Source organism: Cydia fagiglandana, chromosome 8 (assembly GCF_963556715.1).
Source record: "Cydia fagiglandana chromosome 8, ilCydFagi1.1, whole genome shotgun sequence".
NCBI lineage: Eukaryota > Metazoa > Arthropoda > Insecta > Lepidoptera > Tortricidae > Cydia > Cydia fagiglandana.
In genome coordinates this window covers 5,204,398-5,223,276 of record NC_085939.1, presented here as the reverse complement: position 1 = coordinate 5,223,276, position 18,879 = coordinate 5,204,398, and the positions used below count along the sequence as shown (strand labels likewise).

The 18,879-nt window shown below is 35.8% G+C and overlaps 1 protein-coding gene across 1 annotated transcript; it reads right to left on the bottom strand.

Moving 5' to 3' along the window:
* Positions 1–1,737: 1,737 nt before the first annotated feature.
* LOC134667000 (achaete-scute complex protein T3-like) lies at positions 1,738–5,008 on the bottom strand. The gene is made up of 2 exons (XM_063524308.1): positions 3,881–5,008; positions 1,738–2,434 (listed from the first exon to the last, which is right to left on the bottom strand). Exon 1 carries the CDS (start codon positions 4,466–4,468, stop codon positions 3,887–3,889), a length of 582 nt encoding a protein of 193 aa, XP_063380378.1. The 5' UTR covers positions 4,469–5,008; the 3' UTR covers positions 1,738–2,434; positions 3,881–3,886.
* Between the last annotated feature and the right edge of the window lie 13,871 nt (positions 5,009–18,879).

The following is an 18,879-nucleotide window of genomic DNA, read 5'->3' as shown; positions in this document are numbered from 1 at the left end:
TTATTAAACAGCACATGACTACTTTCGTTAACTCTATACCTAAAATAAAATAAAATATTCATTATCTGGAAGCACGGATTGTTGGTCAGTTATAAATTATAAAACAGTTTACTAAAACACTAAGACTAAATATACTTAATTAATTATTTATAAAAGCACTATATATTTATTTATACTTATTAATATTGAATTCGCACAAAATTTCGGTGGTAACCACTGGGAAAAAATAATTTTACCAGTTGTTACTGCTGGGGACAGATGGGTAAAAAATATTCCAGTTGTTACCACTGGTAACATCTTGGTAGTAACTAGTGTGGTGCGGATAGTGTACGTCGTAACGTAAGTACCTACACATTCAGACTAGGCAACCTTATATATAATATATAACATGAGTTAACTTTGCACAGAATGCAATAAATAACTGTGGAAGAGTCACTATAATTATCAAATTTCTATGAAAATATGAAGTTTATTGCGGTATTATCACACTTTGTCACGTCAAAATCTGTGCAGAATTAACTTAGATGGACTCTGCCACTGAGCTTTTCGTACCTACTCGCAAATGTCCGTATAAGCATCATTGTGTGTGTAAGTTGAGTTCATACTCTCTGCTTTATATGCTGAGATAGTCCCAAAATCTCCTTTTTGGCCTTTCCCACATTCTAAATGTTTAGTATTGTATCGCTCTACATTAGCGCTCCCGTGGACCAGGCGGTCTAGCATGAGTTGCGTTCTCGCGCGCGACTCCACATATCTAGTGCTACTTCAAGTATGGACTCGTACGCGAGAACGCAACTTATGCTAGACCGCCAGAACCTCTTCCAGACGTTGCCGATCGATGTACTTACGCGTTGAACTAATTTGTACAAAATATTCTGCTCTTAAAACTGCGTGGATCACCTGATGAGTCTAGGCAAATTTGTCAGTTTTTACAAGAGCAGGTTTGTGAGCTTTATGCCGCCAATATCACTCCTAATGGCTGCCATGATACCGCCAAGATTTAGAATATTCTGGCCAGAACTTTGGAGATAGCGGGTCGCCCCTTTCGCGATACCGAATTTAGGACCAGAAGCGGTATATGGTCGCATTTTTATCAGTTGTCATGCCATACGTCACTTTCGGACTTGCATATTTGTTAGAACGTGACATGCATGGTAACAAATGATAGAGATCCGACCATCTTAGCCTTAGCCCTCATTCACACGAGAGCTTTTTCAACGCGCGTTAAAAAAGCGCTTGAATCTGTCCGCATTCTAAATTCGATTTAACGACCAAGGCTTTAAGTCGAAAATCCAACAACGCTTGATAAAAAGCGCCACCGCTGTAGTGTGAATACATACATGGTTATCTTATCCATTTGTGTCATTCAAACGATTTTTTAACGCGCGTTGAAAAAGCTCCCGTGCGAATGGGGGCTTACAGGGTTTACTCCATCTCATTGGCGCTGCAACCAGATGCGGTGACGGTGTACAAGCAAGAAAGCGCTATGAATGTCTATAACGTTGTCTTGTTTTAGTATTTCGAACCTTTTTAGATTTTACCATGACCTGCTTTAATGGATGCTGTGGCAACTGTCTGTAAAATGAGAAATGCGTTCGAAATACTAGTCTGTGCGGAAAGAGAAGAGTCGTAAAATGTATTGGATCCCATACATTTCACGACTCTTCTGTTTCCCCACAGACTCTATATTTGTTTCGGAGGCTATTGTTTGGGTAGTTATTTAAATAAAATAAGGTGTATATGAGTTATGCTTTATTTTCTTACAGAAACTACCTGAATAGGTAAGTAACCGGCATATTTTGTTTTAACTATGAACAATATTGTACTGTTTATTTAGCGTACAACTTAAAATATTAGGAATCTGTCTTAGGGTACTAGATTTATATATACGAGAAGTCTTTGTCTCACAATAAAATAAGGAAATATGTTGTTTCCTAGATGTCTTGTAAAGGAAATATCTATAGTGTAGCTATTTCAAAAATTTTGACACGCTCCCTATAGCTAAAGAGAACATGCCTGCCATAAAAATATTCTTATATATAATGACTAGATAACAATAATAATATCTAAACTAAGTCTTACTGGAAGTAAATTAGGTAATTATTTAAGGCTAAACTAAGGCACAGCGATCACTTATATACAAGTTAACTAAATGCTTCATGTGGAACATATGATCGATTCAGTCTTGGCGGTACATTTCATGGAGGCATGAAAAGTAGTCGGCGCGCGCGGCGCTCGGCGGAATGCATCGATGGGGTCGTTATAGTCCACCATTATCCCCTCTCATTAGGAATATACTGATTGCGCTTAATTAGAGGTTCTCTCGGAGTCCCTTGCGCTCCAGCGCTCGGGTCGCTCTTCAAGCGAATACTCGTTTTTTCACAATCACCGGGCCGCTCAATGGCCATACTTTGATCACCGTAATGCACGGTTCCTGGGAACAAATAAAAAACAGGTTAATATATGTGACTTTGATCAACTGCTTATCCCATCGTCTGACCAACTCCCACGGGAATGCGAAATTTAATCAGTTGACAGAAAGTTACAATTCCAACAACTCAAAATAATGTATGAAGGGTTACACTTCAAAAAAGTTTCAGAGCCTTGATAATATCGAAACGTTACATTGAATCTCCTCTTACCCTAACCGTGGCATGACGTGAACATAATTCCCATGAATACTAAACTGGTATCAACAGATGTTTGCTCGGAGCTTAGCAAATATTGTAACACGTGTGCGATGCTCACCGCCCTTCTATTTCCTCCTGAGATTTCGTCTTCCGGCACTATAGATTAATAGTCGGCAAAGCGAAACGGCCGAACAGGTTTTTTGCCCATCTAATTTACTAATTTGAGACATGGCGCTACTGTTCCTCAGTCCGTCAATCGAATGAGTGCCATATGGTAATATGTTATGTGCATCGATGACCGGATGCATCATAAAAAAAAACAATTAAGAACCTGCTTCCACTTGAGCGAAATTAGTCCAGTTTGGTCGGACCACCTTATTATTAGAATAGCACACTTTTTATGATAAATTTTCTTAGTTCATGCGGGGTAAACCGCAAGATTATTAGAAGTAATTGCTCTAGGACTGTAAAGCAAATTATGTGTTTAGGTAAAATGCGGGCTCATCATATTTGAAAACAGATTTACCGAATACATATTTTTGCTACGATGATAAAAAACTTCTACCTAGCTGCTAAGCTTTTATAAAGCGACATATTTAAAGATTCGCCATTGTCAAGGACGGTTCCTTTGTGCCGTCCTAATTTAACAATGAGCCCCACCTACACATAGATAAAGTCTATCCGACGGTTCAATGCGCAGGCATAATAGGAAGTATACGTGTTTACTTTTTTTGCCCAAAGGACGAAGAGCGTCGAGCGTAGATCTTCTTTTAAATTGTGCAACATAAAAGGAGCAAGGTCGATCCAGTAGGTAACCGTGACTAACGGATCGAGAAAGAAAAAAATCAATCCCTAAAAAGAATTGAAATAGGAAAGGTACCTGTTTTTTTTTCGCGAACTTGAAAACTCGTAAATTCTTATTCGACTAACCCTGCGAGTGAATCTATAGACTCCAAAAATTAAAACTACATCTCGTTACAAAAATACATGTAAGTAACTTAAACAGCACTCATGTTTGACAAAGTAGGAATTCTTAAACTTATGAAGATTTTTTTCACTTTGAGTTATATTTTATCAGCACACGTCGCGACAAATGTAAACATAAATGATAAGGAAATTATCAAAGCTCTGAAATTTATGTAAACAAATTTTAAGGATTCATTCATAAAATACTGTTGATAAGGACGAAAACGTTATCATAACTTCAAGTACCTATAGGAAGTAACATGAGAAAAAATAAAAAAACTCACCTCTTGTCACTGTTGCTGCCACCACGATATGACATCAAGCAACTCTTCATCTTCAGGGCTCATGGGTTCGTAGGAGTCGTAGGCGTCGTGACAGTTCGGCGTCGAGCTCTCCGACACCAGGGACGGAGCCGGCGACCGCGACTCCTCGGACGATGGCGGTGTGTGCGCCCCACTGCTTGTAAGCCCCAGACCAATCTGCATGTCGGAGCATCCTTCTTCACTTTCTTCTAACAAGCGCTTCAAACTTTTAATATATTCGACGGCCAGCCTCAGCGTGTCAACTTTGCTCAACTTCCGTGATGCCCCTCTGCCTCCAGCCAGGGCGGCTGAAACAGCTGACGGAATGTGCTGACGAAGCGCAGCGAACCCGTTGTTGACTTGCTTTACTCTGTTCCGTTCCCGGGCGTTTCTCCTAGCCACTGATGCGGGCTGGGAAGGGTAGGGCTGATGAAGATAAGATGACTTCTTCTTGCATCGTGCGGGATCTACAGGAGCAGGTGCCAGCCTCCTCGGTGCGGCCGTCTGCAGTTGCGTAAGCTTCTGGTTCACACCGAGATTTTGGTAAGTGTGAATCGCCGCCATAGGCATCGCGTGTTTGATTATTTTCGTAGTATGTCGAATGAGAGCACGTGTGCGTGCGTCGCGGAGGTTGCCGGTGGATTGGCGGAGGCGGCGCGCACCCCCGACGCTAAGTAGCGCGCGCGCGGCGGCGCGGCGAGCGGTGGGGCGCGTGCCCGGCGCGCGCGCAAGCACGGGCCGCGACCCTCCGTCCTCCCCGCCTCGCCCGCCCTGCTACTTGTTGCCTTCTGATCAAAATACGCCGGCGCTTATTATGCCATAGACCGAGCGGTAAGCTCGCGCCGCTATTGTTGCACATCGTTGCGCATAATTATCCTGTCCATTACCTTGTTCGGAAGACAAGATCTTCTTGTCTCATCTATTTAGAGGCCGCAGAGAATAGACTCTATAAGGGGATCGTCGTTGATATTCCGATATTAATGTCTTAGAGCTTTTGTTTTATTAATATGCCCCGAAGAGTTTTTGCGACAATGTTTTAGTGTTCGCGCAAAAAGTATAATTGCCTTCATCATAACCCACCGCCTCCTCGTTCATTTTATTCAGCACCGGTCCGTAATCGGTGTGTCGTCGGTCTACGGGACAGGTGCGCGAAGCAGGTCCCTACAAAGCCCTAGCTCTTACAAATTGCCAATCGGCAAATTTCGATGTCAATTAAAATTCAGTAACCTGTAAAGTGCATATAGGTAGGTACAACAGGTTTACCTATACATATGGTCATCATTTATTAAATACTTTATGCCATCAGCTTTGGCGACACGTTGTAGAATGAGTAAGTTTATATCTGTGTGATAAATTTTCATTCGTATGTATAAATCATTAAGTTTTTCCATGATTGAGAAAACAATTCTCGGCTAAAAATATATCGGCCGGTGTGTGAGGCTGGGGCGAGAGCGTCAGGTTAGCAGGTGTAGCGACAACGCACCGGCGGCCGTAGAACGAACTCATGCCTCCAAATAGTCATCACTATTTTGACCGGTAGGCACTTGACGCCATTTTTTTCTACAAAATAAAGTGTAACGCAGTGTGCGTATGTATGTATGGGCTCCCTTACATATTCCACGACTCTTCTCTTTCCGGAATGACTCTATCACATTGTATCGTAACCTATTACTGATAAATACATTTTAGATATTCAAGAGGAGATTGTTCAAGATATTATATAATAAAATTATTATTTATTGTATACGTACTTTATTAATTGCATTTATAGGTCGTCAAAAAAATTAATTAATGTATCTTTTTAATGAGGTGATCTTTTAGTTTTCTTTAAGAATTCATTGACGGACTTGGTGTAATTTATTTCTTAAGGTACTGTTTTTATTGCTTAGTTTTAATTTTGATGGGATAACCTGCACCAGCTTTTTTCAACGGAACGTCGGATTCATAACACACACACACAAAATAAAACAAACTGCAGGTAGGTACCTAAGTACATATTTATTACTTTGACAAAAACTTAGTTTCATAATAAAAAATATATGGATTTCCTTCGACGATTTTGATAAAACTTACAATAACGGACAATCGCCAGCGCCATCTGCTTTCATCCCCTAACGTATACGAACCAAAATCGTTATAAAGGTAGCAACACCCTAATCGAATTCCCACTAGCACGCGTAGATGGCGCTAGATATGCCTGATTTACTCGTACTGAACTTGTTTGCCTAGGTCACACAGCCAAAACAAGTTGTCTCTTGTTGTGAAATTGAGTAGGTACTTATATTTGAGTTTATTACATATTTTATATCAGTGTACTGTCTAAACCAAACCTGAATCAGTTTTGGCCAGTACCACAATGTTGGACATTTGTTACTTAACTTTCCTTAATAAGATAAATTTTAGTGTAGTATAGTAAGTATAAGATCAAATTAAAACTTACATATTTTACTTCTTGCCTATTAAGTATATTTTTAAAATACATTTACAATATTAAAATTTTGTTACCACTGGTACTAACTATACCTCGGATTGGATTATTTTGATTGGAAAGGGAATGAAGGGGCGGAAACATTAAAATGAGTGTATAGTCGCTTGCAATAATATACACAACGAAGGCCGCAAAAATATCTGACACGATCTTATTAGTACAGCTATAAGAGCGTGTCAAATATTTTTGCGGCCTTCGCAGAGCAACATTTTATTACATGTGACTGTACCATCGAACATATTAACTGTTATTGTTATTAAACCGTGAAGACAATTTTATTTAACGATTTTATTTACAACATTCGTATTGGTTTTCGATAATAATCTTGTAATAATACCTATCGTAAGTTACGATTCCTGGAGATCGTTTTGAATCAAGTAGTAAACTTGATGATAGGGTGTTTGGATCTGGATCAAAACAACGATCAATATTTTACATACACCAATTAATAAGTCTATTTGTACTCAATTGCCAGAATGATAATGATTTATTTTACTATAGCTTAAAAACCAAAGGAGAACTTATTCTCTTATTGCGCAACCTCAGAATAAATGTACAGTCAACAATACTAATATTCGCTTAGCAGTTAGCACCTTTGCATACAAACTTCTATGCACCTTAGTCTGCTGCCGACTGTAGACACTAATAGTTTTTTTATAAGCTTTTATTTCATTATTGTGAACCAAAGATAGAACATAATCACGTGTACCTACATACTAAGTGACTTTATTTTGTCTTATTTGTTTGATATTAGCAAATTATAGAAATGATTTCTTTCCAAAAACTTACCTAGTCCAGCTCTCGATAACAAGGAAACGTACTAATAGCTTCATACCAATTGTCATTCCAAATGGCACAAGTCAATAAGGTGGCCATTCGATTCGAGTTTCATATTGCCATTTAGTACCTATAGGTACTATTTTGTTGGGTTCAGATAATCTAATAAGATATTAGTAAGTAAGTAAGTAAGTAAATACTCTTTATTGCACCACAAAGAAAAATACAATAACAGATTTACAGTGTAAATAATGGTAGCAACAGGCGGTCTTATCGCTGTAAGCGATCTCTTCCAGACAACCTTGGGGTAGCAGGATATTATGTCTTGTTGGAAATTTTTGTTGATTCTTAGGCCAATGTACGTAATTGGAAGCCGAAAAACATGAATCCTTTTAGTTCTTAGTTAAATTAGCTTGATAACATTAATGATAATGATTTAATTAAATTGTCAATATAATTATTCGCGTAAGGCCAATATTGGAAATAGGGTTGCCAAGCCTGACGGTTCCCACCGCCGACGTCCGGCACCTTTTACGGTCCATTTGTGATCCAATTAAGTAGTAAGTACCGATCGCGATAAGAGCAGCTAATTGTTAAAGTAATTGATACTTTTAGGTGTTCTCCTACCGTGCACGGTAAGTGCTTGGACAGGTTAATTCTTATAAGTATTTTCTGTTATAAGAATTAAAATCGATAATCGAATAAGAAATTATATTTAGGTAGATACGATTAGTTTGCTTCCTGTAGTTCTGACAGCCTTATCATGACTTCTAGGTAAAAAAGTTTTCAATTTTTGAGAAATTAAGAAAAGTCTGTTAGAGTTTGCGAAGGTTGGTCCGAAAGGTATTAGTTGCTCCGGTAGTATTTATACCTACTGATGTGCCGTCGAAAATTACAAAAAATCGGTTTAATTGAGTAAATATGATTTTTACTCAATGAATTAATAGGTGTCGACAAATAAGTAATTTTATTAAAAGTAGATGGGTATTTCAGATATTAAATAAAAAAAGTGCTTTAATAAATAAAATTACTTATCAATTATACACCTACATGGAAAAAACATAAGCAACCAAATAATGATTGCCAGGTAAATTTAAGTTTGATTTTGAAAAATTCAAATAACAATAGTAATTACTTAATTAAAACTTTCATGGCCATAATTAGCATTGACATACTCGTTCCGTTGGTTCATCTTCTACGGATTCGGATTGTTAGATTGAATACAGCTGCCATGACAGCCTAGCTTTAAATATTTATTTAAATGACTTTAGGAATAAATACTTCAGAAAACATGATCCTCACTAATAAATATTAAACCCATGTTTTAGTAATTTTACACGTGACGAGAACTACAAATGATTAAACTAAAGATTCAGACAAAGACAGATATCACTTGTCGTTGTACGAACGCCGTCGCACACCGCCTCTCTAAATAACAGCGGTTGTCGGCGATAACTCCTCTAACCACCTAATATATTGGCATATAAAGTTTTCAATTTCTTAATTTGAACTTTATTCTATAAGTAAATTAGAACGAATTTCGTTTGTTTTAAAAAGCAATGAAACAAAGGAAATGCTACTTTATTTGGTTCATAAAAGGTTCAAATTAGGTTGCACGAATATGTACATTGTAATGTACATTTAGTCTCAGGAGGCTAACTGCAGATCTCATGAACACTATCGTTTAACAGCAATCACAAATAAAAGGCACCGCGATAATATATGTCGTAGAGATAATGTGAAATTTGTTTTAATTTTACATGCGACAATTCATCATTTAGTTAAACAACTTAAGGTATTGCAACGAATTCCCATGGCCTTACCGATATATTTTTTCATACATAAACGGCATAAATCAAGCAGGCACACTACCGATTACATTTACAAGAAGTCACACAATGTATTATTGAATTATTGTACCTATTTAAATAACGACGTAAAATTCAACATGAAAATATATCGCACAGTCCATTCATTAATTTAATTACCGATATTTCTTAATTCATAGTAAACATTAGATTTATACTGTAATTATAAGAAATATTTAAAACCGTTCCAGCGAGTGTGTTTATTGATTGCTATTCTTTACTTTTAATTAAAAGTGTTGGTTTATTTGTAAAAAAAGCTAGAGCGGCGCAGTGACCGCAGCACGTATTATTAGTAGCGTTGGGCGCAAACGCCGCGGTTGGTGTATAATTTCGCGTTTGCTGACACGAAGGCTGTTCGCCATTCCACAATATATCACAAGCGTACGCTACAGTGTATAATTCGTGTAATTTATAGGGTACAGAGGACTAGTAGCGAGCCCGACACACTTAATAGCGGGTAACCACGCGACATACGCATTCACGTACATTCGTCGACGCATACCTTTCTAACTAACGTCTGGTTCATATTGGCAACTACAACAATCATAATCATAATAATTTATTGATAATAAAAATTACATGTCAATACTTGGTTACAGACAGTGTGTAACTACTTAAAATGAAATTTCGTCACAAAATGAAGTTTTAAACCATAGGATTAACTTACATTATTATATTACATTATTATCAATACAATACGATCCGTACTCATTATTGCACACCTCACATACTCGTACAACAACAATTAAGTACCTACTAGGTAGTTTTAACCTTTATGGTGAAAATTAGATTCAACTTCGACGGAAAATTGGACAATTTGGAATTAAGCTGATTAAACTAAACTAACTAAACTAAACTAAAGAGGGTATTTCTCGAACGCGTGTAACTTGTGTAATACTCTGCGCTAAAATGATTTTGATTTCGATTTTTATAATTAAGTATTTTGTACTATCTGATAACAACAAAAAAGTACCTACATGCACAAAATAAATAATAGTACTAGGTACAGAAGACTCACTCTCTAACAAAACGCGTCTGTTACGATCAGGACAGATATGGCCGCTAGGTGGCTACAGCGCCACGCGTGGCTTATGGCGAACCCCAAAATTGGGGTCGAACGGATGTACTTTTAGCTACCTAGCTGTAGCAAAGCGACGAAATCGCGGAGTGAGACACGCCTGCTACAACAGGTCAACGACCTCGGTGTTGTACATGTACATGGTTATCGACTCCACCATTAAATAGGTGTCCAAACACATTGTATTTATAACAATTTTCATAAAACTTATAAATCTGATTTTGTTTACTAACACGTCTAGTGTGAACAAGCCTTAAATAGCCCGGGGCGTTAGTTATCCGTACAGGAGCAGAGTTTGATTAAACGTAGCTCTATAACCGTCTTATAACGCAAAATATGGGAACAATTTGTGACGAAGACCTTATCTCAATCCATTAAGATTTATATTCAAGTGCCTGGGATTATCATGCGTCGTTTAAAAAGGTACAAGTATGCATGATTCGCACTTAAGTCGACGAGAGATTAGCCACACTTGTCATTGTGTTATGCTTAGCTTTTGCTCTAACATTACGAAGGCATCTGCAAAATGAATAAAAAAGTCAACATAATTTAAATACCTATTTAAACAATCAACTAGATAATTAGTATTTGTTAATGTATGTATATATGCATGTTTTTATGATACGCAGACAACCCAGGACAGAAAAACCTGGCGCCTTCTTACGAAGGCCGATCCCAATACCTAAGCGGAACATGGCAAAGAAGAAGAAGATATTTGCTTATAGGTAAGTATTTATGCTCCATATCACCTGAAACTTGAAAAAATTGCTAGTTTACATATAGTTCGTTTTTTTAGCATTAGAGAAAAGGTAAACAATCTTGATGTGTCTTTTAATTTAAAAACACGTTTTAAAAATAAGTCACGGCAAATATTAGGTATGTGACAACAATGAATCTAATACCTACAATCATTTATATTCTTCTGCTTTCATAAGTAATAGTTACTGATTTTCAAAAAGCGTTATTCAATTAAAAGACGCGTCATGATCGCTTACCTTCTTTCTAATGCTAAAAAATACGAACTACTTATAGGTAGTAAAACATAATACCTATGTATTGATGCAATACCGGCAGATAACTAAATGACCAGTAATATAATTGCAACCCGACTGTACTCCGAGCCTCCCATGAACAAACTAACTATTGGTACAACACTAGGTACGTTATTTATCTCCTGAGTGGGTATAAAGTTCGCGCGGAGCAATCTTTCTCTTTTTAATTCTTCAGTTTTTATTCTTGTTTTTAGTACTTCGCCACTTCTCACTTCTCAGAGAGGTGGTTGAACTTCGACATATGGCTACAATAGGTATCTGATTTTTTATTTCAACGTTAGTATACTAAAATATCTCATTATACCTACCTACCCATAAGATATTATTATCTAGTAGGAACAAAACTCCTAAGAAAATCATCCAATAAGGTAACCTTATATCTATTAATGTATTAATTATAAATAAGTATCGTATCTGGTGTAGGTATACTAATTATGATAAGATTAGATTAGATCATTTATTTCATGAAAGACAATTACATAATAAGTTTGCAAAAATGTAAGAATTTCTATCATTATCGTCAAAATAAAATAAAAATTACAATTATAACTATACTAAAAAAATATAAGAACAATAAAAATAAATACAATAAATAAAAAGTCAATTCATCTCCAATGGGAACATTCGTTACAGTGTCATATAAATAGAGTAGGTTTAAAATAATACAAATATTATCTCCCAACGTTATCGTCAACACTCAACAATATAAAAAAACAATAGAATATTTGGGGGTAGTATCTCTCAATATAACGACGATTTACGATAAAGAAAACAATGTCAATAAGAAACAATAAGAATTAAAAAAAAACTGGATCACAATGTCATTTCTATGAACTTCTTTACTGAGTACGGAGGGTAATATCTACAATCTACATCATTTCTAATAAGAAATCTCGCAAATCTCTGCACCAACATGATTTGCCTAGCACCGCTACAGGCGGATCTAGCCTGCCTATTGTTTCGAAACGGATTCTTATTGGCTGCTTTCAGACCTCTCTACTAGCGCTCCTCCAATCACAGAAAGCGAGAGGCTCTAGCGGCGATAGATTTGCCGTTAGATTATATGCCTATTGTGCATGCGCGAAGAATTCGTTGGCAACCAGAGCAAAAACAGATTTTAGGTATTTTTCGGAGACTTTTTGTGTAACTTTGAAGACAAGAAAGGCCATAATAATGTTCTTCATTCCTATTAGAAAACTCTTAATATTATCTAAACTTTCTAATGAAACTATAAGATTCTTGCTGATATATAGGTCTAAGCACTTTCTTATTATTATAAACCAATAAATACGTGAACATGAATATTTACGAATCTATGTATGTGTTTATACATTTAAAAGTAACAGTAACAGATTTTTAAAGACTTACTTTAGGTTATTGTCCACTGACATTGCGTAATTAAATTACAAAATCGGAATTAATAGAAATTATTCCGGATTTATCATAAAATCACAGGTTTTGTTTCTCATTAACGTAAACTATCTACATTTTTCATATTTGTATTTTGCACCTAATCTAAACCCAACTTGTTTCCATAAACACACTTTTTATACATGCGTGAATTGAAGTTAATTCACAACAATGTATAATATTTTATGCACGTTCATCCAAACTTCCAGAAACTACGGCATACATAGAAACCGACTTTTACTTTTGTGACAAAAAACAAAACACGACCGTGACCGATCGTCACGTCGGGACAATTTCACGTCATTAGCGAGACGTGTTATAATCTGTGGTGGGTTGGCGCCGGATTTAATTCGCCGTGTTGGTAGCACTGCTTTCCTTTCATATTCGTATGATATGGTGTGAACGTGACGTGATTTGTAATAACATATTGAATGAGGTCTGTGATTCAGTTTTTTGGTGAGTTTTTCAATTTACGTAGTAAAGTAGCATCTACGTGCTATATTAAAATTGGTAATGTAGTGATATAATAAAATAAAAAAGTATGAATGGTTGCTATAGACAATTCTGCATTTTTTACATAAGTTATGATACGATCAGTCCCACTTTTTGGGTAGTTTCTGGAGAATAACATTTTGATAAGAAACAAAAACTTTAATAGCGCTAGTAAGAAGGTTTTCTTATTTGTTTTTAAAAAATTTCTATAATACCGCACCTATTACTTAGGTACATGTTTGCACATGTATGTTCTGTATAGAATATACAAAAGCCAAATACATATATGTAAATAAATACCACTATTATATATAAACTTATAAACGTATTGGTTGATCCATCTTTTTATAGGAACGCGAAAAGATAAGAATTTGTCTTATGGAATATATTTAAGTAAGTATCCTTGAAGTTTTTTAAAAAAAGTTTCGCGTATAATAACACAGGTAATTTAAGTTAATGGACTAACTTTAAGTTACACTTTAAGTTAATATAGTTAAAAACCTTATTGTGTAAAGATGATAATAATATATTTTCAGGAGTTTCAGGTGCATTACAGTACCTACACCCGAACAAAAGACTTCAACTAAATTCCGCCCAATTTCAAAATAATTGTTTTATATCCTATATTTTTAACAAAAAACTTGAACCAAAGAGTACTTAATGCCACCTACATGATAACATGGCGTTCCCTAAAAAATCGTAATAAACAAATCATTATTCTAACCTCGTAACAAAACGATTATTTAAACAATCACTTAGCCAAATTGTTATGTCGTAATTGTTCGTAATTGCATCGCATTACTTTCGACGAGTATCAATTTGCGATGACAATGAGCCTCGTGCGTCCATTCATTGTACTCGAGTCTCAAAAAAGATGATTAAGGTTCAAGTCCAGTTTGTCACTTTCAGTCGTCTTTACGAGTTTAATTTAAGAATTACTATTAAAAAAACATGACCATAAAAATATATTATCTTTCTGATCATATTTTTTAAAACTAAATTTGAAATAACCCTTATAAATCAGAATCTACAGTTACCAAGTACAAATCGCTAGAAAGCTTCTACTTCTAGGTACTACTTCGTATTCATTTTAATCGCGCGATTTAACGTATGATTTAAATATAGGATGAAAAAACTTACGATTATAAATATTCAAGTGTATAAGTATGAACAGAGGAACCTCGTTTTATATTTCCGTCGAATAAAAATGAAAATATAGCGCAGATGACATCACATCACAGGAGGTTTATTATGTCACGAGACGTCACGAGAATGTCAAAATAAAAGTGTGAGACGGGACCGAGACCAGGTTCTTGACCCGGCACTGCGATTATGTAGTTTGAAATGATTGTCGGTCATTTAATAAGCGGCTTCTTAATTTTTGATCCAAAGACAATATTTTAAATAATGACACGTTTGTTCTTCCCCGTCCCATAATTTCCATTCTATGTAATTACCTGCATAAGTGCATAAATCGAGGTGATTTGCAAGCATCAAAAAATTTAGTAACAAGATACTTAAGTACTTCCATATTTTAAAGATATTTGAAATGAAACTAATAATAATGGGAGTTTCAAATTACAGGGCAGGGTATGATAAAAATGAATAAGCGTCAGGCACTATTGAGCTGTAATTCAGGGAGTATTGCGCTAGCACCTTAGAGCATTTAGTAACCGGAGTCGCCATTAAGAGCTTACCCGTCTGCCGAAAACCTTTCACAATTGTGCAAACTTTTGTATGCACTGACGTTTATCTGACATAGCGATTTGTACGTTACGTACAAATCATGTACAAATAGCCATAAATTCTCGTGCCCCTCCCACGCAAAAATCGGCAGACTGTTTTGTACAGAAAATGAGAGCCAAGGCGTCTCCAGTTACTAAATACTCAAAGGCTAGTACATAATAGTATTAATTAAAATTAAATTAAATATATTTAAGACCAACAAAGTATCATTTTACTAATTAGACTATGTCAGATATATTTGCAGCCTTCGACAAAATATTAGGTATTGAAAGTGATTGTACAGTCAAGGAATTTAAATTCCGACCCATTTCGTACTTTGTCACAGTGACAAATTGACAATCAATATGAAAGCCGCTAGAGACCTCATACGGTTGTCACTGTGACAAAGTACGAAATGGGTCGGAATTTAAATTCCTTGACTGTACAGTACTCGAAACCTGATATGAATACAACTGGCTAGATAAATTACAGGTACCGGTATATTAAAGTGAAAACGACAAGACCACTTCTATAAATTTACGATGCTTAAGTTTCATTCATTCGAATTGAGAACTAATCGGCCTTAATTCAAGCGTTTAATTAAGACATAAGCCACACGTGAAGTAAACTGCCAATAAACCGAGGCCCTGTATAAAAGGCTGTCACCGATATAAAACCTTATAAAGCTAATTAAAAATCAAACCTTTTACGGCACAATAAATGAATAAAATGCCCAATCGTCGGCGGGACCTTTTTGTTTAGAGTCGCGTCGATGAAGAGATCAGTAATTTAAACGCTAAACTGTCAAGATTTTGACCGCATTAATATGCATGATCAATTGAGTCTGGATTCATTCTTGCGACGTAGTGGCGTTATTATTGCTTTAAGAAAGTTAGAGATAAGTTACCAAATTAAAATTAGCTAAAAATATTTTATTACAGATAAGTAACTAAGGTTTTAAATATTATAAAATATACAATGTTAGAAATTTATTAAGTATACTTAAATATTAGAGGTGTTTTGATAAAATGGCCAAAACTCACAATGGGTCGACAGTTACTGTCATGTCGTAGGTACCTGATATGAATCTATCACATCCTAGATTATAATTTGTCAAGACATTTGTTGTACTTATACCTGAGCTGTCTAGGAAACATGCAAAAGAATTACAGGAATTATAGGCTGAAAACTAAGTTACACAAGACGTATCAGATTAACAGGTACATTTCAATCAAACCCCACGAGTTTATAATAAGTATAATAACATGGTTACTAGAGTAAACGATGCGAGAACTCGCATGCGAGTTTCATTACATTGCGGGTTTCGGTTGGTCGGTTGAATTGGACGTAACCAACAGTCTGCAATGTAACTAAAATTGCATGTGAGTTCGCACGCCGTCTACATAAATCAGCCCTAAGCGTTTGAAGCAGAGCTTATAATATGTATATGTACACAACTAAATAAGCAGAGTGTGGCTCTGCTTATTTAGCTATAAACTGCTTACTCATTCGTTTTAACAAAATACGTTAATGGATTAAAATTAAGATAAGGTGAAAATTCAAATATATTTAAAATTATGTATTGTTCAATAGAGTTATTTATTTGTATTTATCGGCATACATCAACTTAATTCAATTGCATTTGAATTAATCACATTTGCTCTAACAAAGGCGGCGTCGCATCCTCATAATGACCATTTGGATGTTATTTTATTCCCATTCTATTCAACCAGTTTTTAATTTTAATGGAGACTACTGGGGTCACAAAAAACCGTAGCACTGTCTTTAGAGTCAGGCATCGATGAAATGTAGAACAATTAACGTGGTGCCTCGGTGGGGCGTCATCTAAAAGTGATGCATAAATAACGGAGTTTACTTGATTACAATAAACTGTTAGGTTATGCGGCAAAAAGCCATTTTGCCGCCTTTTCAGCGCTGCGTGAGACTGGCGGCAGCCGGCTTGGGTAACATTCATTTCATCTTATTAGGATGTAGTTAGGGATTATGACTTATATCAGGTCTAGATAATAATGTTTCAAAATAATAATGGTAATGTTTCGTTTGTCACTTATGTATTTGTAAGAAAGGGATAAAACATAATTAAACTAAATCAGGCCCGTAAAGTTTCATGAAGGGGGTTAGTTTTTAATGTCATTTGGAATTGCATTGTAAATTTTCGGACCAATTACATAGCTGATTTTGGTAAACTTGGTTAGTCTACATTTGTTTGTAGCTAAAAAAATCACTATTCATTCCCCCAGCCTTCTTCATCATAGGACTTTTCGTCTATTGCAGACGATTTATGTTGTAACACCAGAGAGTCACCATTTTTGATGACTGGCCCATTATTGAGCATTTCATAAAAGAAGCTTTGAACGTGTCTATGGTCCATTAAGGACTAAGTGCGATTACGCATGAGATCACACGCAATTTTAATTTTAAAAAGCCAGTAGCCATTGGGTTGTCCAAGACTTAAATAGTAGCTTATTACAAGGTAATATTCATTTTAATTAAAACCACTTTTACCTTATAATCATTAGACTTTTATTTAATAGCAGACATTCTAGATAGTTAGGACGTTAGTCCAGTGCAGGGAGCAGTTAACAGAATAAGTTGAGGTGAAATATATTAATATAATTCATTCACACACGGTATCAATTTTATTTAAAAAATGCAATACCTATGAGCGTTACAAAAAATATGAATAAAACTATGTGAACATTTCCAACTGTGAGTTGACTGCAATGAATATTGGCCCTTATAGACCTCTTCATCATTATTATATTACAAGACACTAAATCAATGAGTGGACGTCCAAGAATAATGTACACAACCATGTATTGATTATTCCAGCAATTCACTTGATTATTTTATTTACATAATTTGCATGTCTCGGGCGACCACCTTACAATGCCTGTGTGTGGCGCGACGCAAAAATCAACTTTTAAAACTTGAAACAATAAATCAAAGTACAAAAAACACGTGTTACCGCGCTCAGTTGTTTACACATACGCATGATATTGTCGTTCTACCTAAAAACGCCTGAGAATTTTAAGGGGAAGATTAGCCAATCTCGAAAAAGTTTTATTACAAAAACAAATGATAAGATAAATTAAGATAGCTACTACCAAAGACGAAGCTTTAATTATTTTAAAATGAATGAGGGTTACTTAATAATATTATCGTAATGCGCTTACCCTTAAAAGGCTTACGGCGTAATAAATACTTCTCTCTCTCATTACCCTACCGCCCAAACCGACGACACGAACAAAAACGCCAAATGACATACACAACGGATTCACTTAGCGAAATTGAGAGGTAAAGAGATTTTTTGTGCAAAAAGTGGCCTAATTGATATTTCATTCAACGCTTTGCTCTTTGGGTGGCGGATATTCAAAACCAATAATATGCGCCACACCAGCGTATTTTAAATCGAATTCATTTTTGTCGTAGTCATCTTGCGATATGCTAATAGCTTCTGGGTTTCTGTACCTGACTTTATTGTTAATATAAATGTAGATATCATAACTTGTATCATACTAAACTCGTCTGGTTGCCACGATGCCAGACTAAAAAACCGGGCAAGTGCGAGTCGGACTCGCGCACGAAGGGTTCCGTACCATAATGCAAAAAAAAAAACAAAAAAAAGCAAAAAAAAAAACGGTCACCCATCCAAGTACTGACCACTCCCGACGTTGCTTAACTTTGGTCAAAAATCACGTTTGTTGTATGGGAGCCCCATTTAAATCTTTATTTTATTCTGTTTTTAGTATTTGTTGTTATAGCGGCAACAGAAATACATCATCTGTGAAAATTTCAACTGTCTAGCTATCACGGTTCGTGAGATACAGCCTGGTGACAGACGGACGGACGGACGGACAGCGAAGTCTTAGTAATAGGGTCCCGTTTTACCCTTTGGGCACGGAACCCTAAAAACGGGTTTATACGGTAACACTTGTATTTTAAAATAATTGTTAGAGCATGATATTTTTTTTACTAAATACCTGCTACCTCAATTTATCTGTAGATTACAGATGTTATGTAACATGCTCAATTAAAAATAATAACATAATTGAATCATACACAAACAA